Here is a 9950-nt window from a genome sequence, read left to right on the forward strand (position 1 = left end):
AATGTGTTAAAAGGAAACGTAGAATCGCACGACGGTAATGTAGATTTTGATATGAAAATTATTCTTAAACATGAACAACACATTTCTTTTCGCCCTAGACGCCTGTCATACAGCGAACAAAATAAGTTACGTGTTATTTTAGACGAGCTGTTATCTGAGGGAGTGATAAGACCGAGTAACAGTGCATATAGCAGCCCGATCGTATTGGTGAAAAAGAAATCCGGAGACTATAGGTTGTGTATAGATTATAGAGAACTTAATAAAATAACAGTGAGAGATAATTTTCCGACACCTCTAATAGACGATCAATTGGATCGATTACGTGAAAAGAAAATATTCACATTATTAGATTTAAGGAATGGATTCCATCATGTCCGTATGTGTGAAAAATCTATCCCGTATACGTCGTTCGTAACACCGTTAGGACAATATGAATATGTAAAAATGCCGTTTGGATTAACCAACTCGCCCAGAGTATTCGGTCGATTTATTCAGTTTGTTTTTCACGAGTTAATCCGCCGGGGCGATCTATTAGTATATTTAGATGATATGATGATTGCAACCCAAAATTATACTGAACACTTCACAATATTAAAAGAAGTTTTCCGCTTGGCGGCAAAACACAACTTACAATTCCGGTTAGATAAATGTTCTTTTGGTTTTAAAGAGGTCGAGTACCTCGGGTATTTAATTAATGAGCTCGGTGTACGTCCCAGTTCAAGACACATTGAAGCAATGCTCACCTATCCGATTCCAAAAAACCAAAAACAAGTAAGACAATTTTTAGGGTTAGCCAGCTATTTTCGCCGTTTTATTCCTAATTTCTCGACTATCGCTAAACCACTTTATGATCTCGTTAAGAAAAATACACATTTTATGTTCGGAGATAAGGAACAAAGCGTTTTCAAATTTTTGTGTACAACGCTGACCGAATCACCAGTGTTGGCTATTTATTCACCCGACGCAGATACGGAGTTACATTGTGACGCAAGCGCGTCAGGGTTCGGTGCAATATTATTACAAAAACAAAAAGACAACATATTAAAACCAGTATTCTATTTTAGTCAACGCACGTCCCCGAGCGAGTCCAAATTTCATAGTTTCGAGTTAGAATGTCTAGCCGTAGTTTATGCTATTAAACGTTTCCATGTTTATTTAGCGGGCATAACGTTCAAGGTCATGACTGATTGCGATAGTTTTCGCCTCACTTTGAGTAAAAAAGAAATAAACCCACGAATTTTCAGGTGGGCGTTATTTTTGCAAAACTACGATTTTAACATATTTCACCGCCCGAACAAAAATATGCAGCACGTAGACGCATTCAGTAGATGCCATGCCATTTTAGTTTTAGAGTCTAATTCATTCGAACAAGTACTTGCCCTTAGGCAAAATACAGACGATGACATTATTAAAATTAGGGACGAGTTATTAACGAAAGATAGTAAATTATTTGAGTTACGCAATGGACTGGTATACAGGAAAGAAAATAAAAATGTAAAATTGTATGTACCAAAGTCTATGGAGTCAAACGTCATACGTACGTGTCACGACGATATGGCACATGTTGGCTTATTGAAAGTAATCGAAAATATTTCGCGCGTATATTGGTTCCCAGACATGAAAACAAAGGTACGCGATTATGTCAATAATTGTTTAAAATGTATCGAATTCACAGTTCCTAGTGGAAAAAAAGAAGGTTTTCTTAATTATATCCCGAAAGGAGATAAACCGTTTTTAACAATACACGTAGATCACCTGGGTCCCCTGGAGAAAACGGGAAACAAAAACAAGTTCATTTTTGTCGTGATCGACGCATTCACAAAATTCGTTAGATTATATCCATGTCGTAGCACAAAAACGGAAGAAGTAATAAAACATTTACGTAATTATTTTCAAACATATTCGAAGCCGCGAAAAATAATTAGTGATCGTGGCACGTCTTTTACGTCCGCAGCATTTAAACAATTTTTGGAAGACGAATCCGTAAATTTAGTGTTAGTTGCCGCAGGAACACCTAGGGCTAACGGTCAGGTGGAAATTGTCAATAAATCTGTCGTACCCATGTTAGCAAAACTATCTGAGTCTACGAATAAATGGGACCGAGTATTAAATGTAGTCGAGTTTGCAGTTAACAATACCATACATAGGTCGACTTGTCAGAGTCCGAGTGTTCTGTTATTTGGAGTAAACCAGGTTGGCATAGTGAACGACAAGATAAGGCTAATATTAGATAATGAAATAAATACGAGTTGTGTAGACCTAGATGAAGTGAGAACAATAGCCGCCGAATGCATAGAGAAAGCACAGGAGGGTAACGCAGCTCAATATAACTCGAAACGGAAGACTCCGACGGTTTACAGAGAGAATGATTACGTAATGATTACTAACGTAGATGTCACAGTAGGTCATAACAAGAAATTAATACCCAAGTTCCGAGGTCCGTATATAGTAGGTACGTAAGGTTTTGAACCACGACAGATACGTTATCGGTGATATAGACGGATTTCAGGTAACACAACGTCCTTTCGAGACTATCGTTGGCCCGGACAGAATGAAAATGTGGGTCAAGTTCTAATATACGCATTTATAAAAAAAAAAGAAAAGTAAATCTGTTTTTATCATTAATTAATTTTTTTTTTTTTTCTCTCCTACATAAGCTGGTCGCTGAGATAAAACGTTTTCTTAATATTATATTATATTATTTAATATTTGTGTTATCCAATTTATTATTATTCAATTATTTATATTTTAAAATATTGTTCAATTATTACTACTACCTTGTTCGAGTCGAACAAATGTCAGGATTGGCCGAACTGTAGTGATTTATTATTATTATTACTGTTGTATAATATTGTGTGTGTACCCGGTCGCGCGTTGTGCCGACCGGCCGATAAGGCGATTTTATTTTTGTCTACGTCGTCGGTATGCGTCGACCTGTCGATACGGGCCGACCGCTGCGACAACGCAGACCAGCATATTTTGTATTTTATTTTTTTTTCAGTTGATCGACACCGCTTGCCAAGTTTCGGCGCGTGTCAATAAATAAATATGTTCTTTTGCATTTAATCGTTTTGTTCCACTTTATTTTTCCTTAATTAACCACTCTCGCCATCAAATAAATTTCTTTTGGTCGTCTCAAGTACCTATATTATTTATTATTGGTGTTGATATTTATTTATTTTTACCTACCTACGCAAGTTGCGGCAGACAATTGCCAAAGACAATTGTAAGATCTGTCGCAGCGCAACATAAATTCTATAATTATTTAAAATACTTTTTACAGGTTAACCTCAAGTTATCAGCAGAATATTATACAAAACAGTGTACGTGTGCTATACAATAAAGGTATAAAGGCGTATCTATAACATACTTTTTTTGTTCAATCCTTATTTAGATTCTTGTAAATTTTACTTTTAAAATAATATTTATGTTTTATTTTAATTTGTTATAGGTACCTATTATGTATATTGGTACTTACCAGCTGTTATATCTTTTATAATTACCTAGGTCCTATTATATTACATTTCATATTAATTTCTAATAATTTTAACTAAACTATTGCATTATTTTACATTAATAAATTATGTCTCGTCAAATTCATAATAGTCTGTCAACTAAACGCCGTAGGTTTTTAGAAGAAATTGAAATAATTGATGTTTATAGAACTTGTCCACACTCAAATGTATCTAGAAATAATACAACTGTACATCAGCAACATCAAGGCAATGTTAGTAATAATATTATTGTCGATAATGAAAGTCAAGTATCAAATTTAATTTCAGATGAACTTAATTTTCCTTCATTGTCACAATGCATTGATGATAATAATATATCTTATACAGCTGTTTCTGATAGTGATGATACCAATGACGAGGAGTTGAATCATTTTAGTTTTTTTAATGATAATGAAGATCCAATAATTAAATTGATTACGAAATGGGCAGTCACATATAATATTACTAACAGTGCCTTGTCTGCATTGTTAAAGTCTTTAAAATCACATAGGTGTTTTAGTAATATTCCAATAGATGCTAGAACTATACTAAAAAATAATAATTCTAATCTTCCAATGGAAATACAATCTGTTCCCCCGGGGAGTTATCATCATTTTGGTATTGCTAAAGGCATAAAATATTTGAGTAATTATGTGCAGCTCAATGATGAATCAATTAAAATACTTATAGGTATTGATGGGTTACCTCTTACAAAGAGTTCATGTAGTGTATTTTGGCCTATTCTTGGATGTGTTCAGTTGTTTAATTCGCATTATGTTTTTCTAATTTGTCTGTATTGGGGTTATGAAAAACCTCTAGAAAGTAATTTATTTTTAAAAAGTTTCATAAATGAGCTCAAAGAATTGTCTATGAATGGTATATTTACAAATTTTGGCCAAAAGCACATTATAGTTAACGGATTTTGTTGTGATGCACCTGCTAAAAGTTTTATTTTAAAATGCAAGGGTCACAATGGTTTTTATTCCTGTACGAAATGTACTACTGAAGGTATTTTTTTTGAAAGAAGGGTTTGCTTTCCTGAAACAAAATTTATAAAAAGGACACACTTAGATTTTTTAAACCGACTTGACGAAGAACATCATATGACAGATAAAATATCATTAATTACTGAAATTCCTAACGTTGATATAGTTAATGACTTTCCACTTGATTATATGCACCTTGTGTGTTTAGGAGTAGCAAAAAAACTTATTTTATTGTGGTTAGGCCATATGAAAAATTCTCCCTTATCGGTACGATTACAAAATATAAAAATACAAACAATTTCCAGTCATCTTTTATCCCTAAAATCTAATATGACTTATGACTTTTCTAGAACTCCTAGAAGCCTTACAGAAATTCTAAGATGGAAGGCTACAGAATATAGGTTATTCCTTTTGTACACCGGTCCGGTTGTTTTAAAAAATATTCTTAGTGATGTATGTTACTCACATTTTATATGCTTACACACTTGTTTCAGAATTCTTTTAACTCCAAATGTTGACATAAAACAGATTAATTTTACAGAAAGATTATTAACATATTTTGTAGATAAATTTGGTGAAATATATGGAAAACATATATGAGTCATAATATCCATGGGTTGTTGCACATTGTTGATGATTACCGTAAATATGGATCGCTTGATAACTGCTCATGTTTTCCCTTTGAAAATTATTTAAAGTCTTTAAAAAAAATGGTACGTAAATTTGAAAAGCCTTTAGAGCAAGTTGTCAATAGGTATGAAGAATTTTTAACCTTTACTGAGCCTAAAATTTCCTCATCATCAAATAAGGAAATAGTGTTCAAAAAACCTCATAATGACGGGCCATTAGTTGAGCATTGTTCTGGGCCTCAATTTAAAATTATGATAATGAATAACTTATTCAAAATTAATATTAATTCTAGTTCAAACTGTTATATTGGATTTAAATGCAGAGAGAAATTAAATATTTGTTAAGTTGAAAATATTTCTAGCAAAAGTTCTAAAAATGTACTTATTGTTAAATGTTTTAATACAATTGAACCATTTTTTGTTAAACCAATTAATAGTTTAACTTTGGGTATAGCCGTAGTTGCAAATTTATCTAATATTTATATGATAATTAATATTCAAGAAATAAAACTAAATAAATATATGATTTTAAATGACTCCAACAATGTAAAAATTGCTATCCCTATATTACATTCTAATAATGAATTTATTGATTTTGTGTAAGTGTATAATTTTTAATGTGATATTTAAATAGTGCACATTTGTATTCTGTAAAAATAATCTTTTTTATTTTACACATTATTACCTACACTTTTAAACATCATGTTTAGCCCGATGAATATTTTTATAATTAAATTATAATCTTTAAATATGAAACTTGTTTTTATTTATTTTAAGTAAGAATTGATAAATTATACAACAATGGCATCCTACTCAGTAGTACATTTTACTAATGAAAACTCGGTCGAAGCAGTACCGAGTACATGGATTAAGAATGGTAAAAAAATTGGAGTTAAATTATGTGCTTGGCCCAACAATAAAGCATGTATTATGAAGTACATTCAAAATAAACACATGTCCAATGAAATTGATTTTAAGTATTTCAAAGTACGAGTATTGAAAAAAAATTTAGGTAACTTGTTTAAAAATATAATTTCAGTGTTTTAGTTCATTATTTACTAATTGTTGATCGTAAAATTTTATATAGAGTCACTAACAAAGGCTAGAGATATAGCAGATGATGCTAGATATAGGTCAGATTTTACAAATACTGATGATGATGATTTCCTTAACTTCAGCATTAAAAATAGAAATATTATGAATTCACCGGCATCATCAACTTCATCAATGCCTATTTATGGTAAAATAAATATATTTTATATACAGGTAATAGTTAACTTTTTTTAAGCTATTTTATTTTGTATTAAGATGAAAAAACTGATGACAAAAATATTCCAAACAATCAACACTCACCGATACAAATAATTGAACACACAAAATCTAAGTTGCATTACGGATGGTCACCAATTAAACCACTATCATCTTCAAAAAAAAATGAAGGTAATTTGTATTTTAAATATTTTGCTCATTTAAGTACTGTATTTAAATTGACCTAATAATGGTTCTTGATTTTTCAATTCATTTTTGTAGTTTCAAAACACAAATTAAATGAATCTACTGATCAAGTTGATGACCGAAGTATTTATGGTAATAGTTCATCATCCAAAAATCTAAATGGTAATTGTTAAATATTATAAGTATATTTAATAAAAAATATGTATGTATATATTTATTTTAAAAATGAATTGTTTATTTATATATCTATTAATATTGCATATTTTACAGAGAAAAACAAAATCGTGAGGCAACTTTCCTATTTTGATAAAACACCTACTACAATAAAAAAAATGAACAAATATCACGTGAGTTGTTGTTTATTAATTACTATATAATAATATTATTGTACCTTACAATATAATATAATATTGGCTACCTATATGAAAAAAATTAATTTTAAATAATGATCTACAAGTGGATTTATTTTTTTTTTTTAATGTATATAATTCAATACTAATGATAATTTTATAATATATAATAAGGTACCCCTGTATCGAATCAAAGTACCATTTCTGACGAATTGGAAGAACCTCGTGAAGTTCATACTCTTCGTAACACAAGTAGTGGTAACTATCTAACATAATTTTATATTATTTACTAATAGCTGATACATCTGTACAATATTTACACAATTTTTTCAATACTTTAAAAACATCATTACTATAATAATAACTACTTTTAGTATTATTTAATATATGAAAAACTAAATTTAAAAATCAATGGCTTAAATTGGTTAATACACTTCATTTTTAGGAACAAGATTATTTATAATTTTGGTATTATTTAGATTGTGTGGTTGATTACAGTTTGATTTTGTATAAATAAGTCTTTTGTAAATTGATTTTTCATTACTTTTTTATAATTTTATAATTTTTTTTTTTTTTTAATATGTCTTATATTGTTTTAGATAACCAGCCATATGTTTCGAAAATAAGCAATAATGTTTCAGAAGGCTTATTGTCGAGTTTCAATTCTAATGTCAATCAATCTGCAGGTAATATAATATTATAAATTTTATAATTGTTACGACCATAATATACAATAGTACTTATTAAAAATTTATATTTTGTTATCCAGGAGATATTGAATTCCAAAGCTATGTTAACAAAAATATGGCTTTTCTGAAAATAGAATTGAAACAAATTCAGAGCAGTCAACTAGTTATTTTGGAACGTCTAGACTCAATACAGTTACAATTAGGAGATCAGCCTCGGGTCTATGACAAAAATATTTCAATTAACATGTTGAATGAGTGTTCATTACCAATTGATAATATCACAGATTTACAAACTTTTGAAGACAAAATTGCTGGTGATAGCGAATTTAGAACATGTTTGGTAATATTTATAATTTGTAATAATTAGCAAATTGAAAATATAGTACATTAATCTAAAGAACAAAACAAATTTATTTTTAGGTTAAGGAACTTACATATATAGGTGGGAAACATACCAAAGCAATGGTACGGCGAATAATGGCAAAATTGTGCACCAATGAACTATTGCAACACTATTCCTACAATGGAAAAAAAGGAAATATTCCATTTTGTTCATTGAGCATTTGTTCTGTTATATTTGGTAAGATTTTAATTCTATGTTTGTGCATATAAAATATTTGCAGTAATAATACCTATATTAAAATGTTATATATACTATTTATAAATAATATATTGTCATTAGAAATACTATATACATTTTTTGTCCAAATATTTTGGATATTTTATATACTCTATTCATAATATAAGAAGTGATCTAGGTGTAACTATAATTTTTATTGGTGACAATCAGTTTATACTCTAAATATACTGATTACGGATTCCTCTACATATTCAATTTAGTAGCCAAAGTCATACCTATCTTTGGGTACAAGTTAACCACCAGGGTCTTTTCTTATGTTGAATAGAGTATTTATAAAATTACAATCTATAATTCACTGCAAGCATGCGACTATTGTCCTATACACATTACATACTTTAATGATATATTAGATATAGTCAATAAATATTTTTTTATTTTGATAAATAAAGTAAAGTAAACCAAATAATTACTAGAATATAATATAGGTACGCTATATATTTATACATACTATATAATATATTATATATTAAAATACATTTGAATGGGAAAATCTGTCTCATAATGACATATGATTTTGTATAACCTAAAATATTTATTATCTAATTAATATAATATATTATGCATTATTTTATTTGGTATATATATACTGCATCTATATAAAAAGAGTCCCGTTTAATTATATGCTAACAATAATATATAATAAATTATATTTTTTGTACAGTAGAATGTAGATTTATAATTAATTGTAGGAATTCTTATTATTCTCACAATTTATATATGCATATTGCGTATTCATTGTAATATACATTACCAATACAACTTATGCATTTTAGATTGACTAGTTCAGTTAGTTATCTTATTAAAAATTCATTAAATACATACTAATTTAATTAAACATTAAATAGGTAACTAATTAGACATTTTATTTATGAACCTCGTAGATAATACATAATTGTATTATTAAGAAACACAACTTATTTACTGATAATTGAATTATAGTTGCTAATATTTTACTTTACCAAATTGTTATGTAGTTGACAAGGACAAGCTTTTTATTACTCGCGCTTATCCACATAATTTACTTATTTATACAATAATATATGTATAATATATGATATAACTTTACAATTTCAGAGGCTGTGAAAAAACAGGGAAAATTTAAAAATGTATGCCAAGATGAAATTGAAGAAACCATAAAATATGTTTTGGTTCAAGCCCCATTTACCATAAAAAGACTTCTACAAAAGACTTCTACAAAATCCAATAAATAATTTTTTTATAGTTTCAATCATATTAGTTGATTTGACTAATTATTATAATATATTATAATAAACAAAGTGAATTTAAATAATATGTGTTCTAACTAATTTAATATAACCCTATACTAACAATAGTATTTATATCTTTCATGTACCTACCAGTTATATATTAAATATAACCATCCAGTTTATATAACCTTACAGTACAAGCATAATTGCAGCTGAGGTAGGGTTAATTAAATTGGTACAATAAAAACCAATAATTAATCTATTATCAAGGTCAATTCAACATTTATAAGATTAAATAAATACGTTAATTATTAACATTTAATCAACGTTGGTCGTAAATATTCATAAAAGGTTTTTTTGAAAACTAAATATCAACATTTTTTTTTCTGTTCAACTAATGTTTATACTGTGTTTTACTAACCTAAAACGTATATACTAAATCAATTTTTCATATTTATTAAATGAGCTTGATTAACTTTAAATGTTAAATAAACATTTA

General features: G+C 28.6%; 1 protein-coding gene across 1 annotated transcript; it reads left to right on the forward strand.

Annotated features, from left to right (window-relative positions):
- Positions 1–5724: 5724 nt before the first annotated feature.
- LOC107882650 lies at positions 5725–9454 on the forward strand. Its single transcript, XM_016801290.2, has 7 exons — positions 5725–6726; positions 6835–6911; positions 7089–7172; positions 7514–7600; positions 7684–7943; positions 8024–8183; positions 9318–9454. Exons 5-7 carry the CDS (start codon positions 7719–7721, stop codon positions 9452–9454), a joined length of 522 nt encoding a protein of 173 aa, XP_016656779.1. The 5' UTR covers positions 5725–6726; positions 6835–6911; positions 7089–7172; positions 7514–7600; positions 7684–7718.
- Positions 9455–9950: the final 496 nt, after the last annotated feature.

This window comes from Acyrthosiphon pisum, chromosome X (genome assembly GCF_005508785.2).
Source record: "Acyrthosiphon pisum isolate AL4f chromosome X, pea_aphid_22Mar2018_4r6ur, whole genome shotgun sequence".
NCBI lineage: Eukaryota > Metazoa > Arthropoda > Insecta > Hemiptera > Aphididae > Acyrthosiphon > Acyrthosiphon pisum.

What these genes read in the sequence shown, in the direction of transcription:
- LOC107882650 (XM_016801290.2), top strand. Translation starts at nt 7,719, where the DNA reads ATGGCTTTTCTGAAAATAGAATTGAAACAAATTCAGAGCAGTCAACTA. An exon ending in GCGAATTTAGAACATGTTTG is followed by an intron (nt 7,944 to 8,023) that starts GTAATATTTATA and finishes ATTTATTTTTAG; the next exon opens with GTTAAGGAACTTACATATAT. An exon ending in CATTTGTTCTGTTATATTTG is followed by an intron (nt 8,184 to 9,317) that starts GTAAGATTTTAA and finishes TTACAATTTCAG; the next exon opens with AGGCTGTGAAAAAACAGGGA.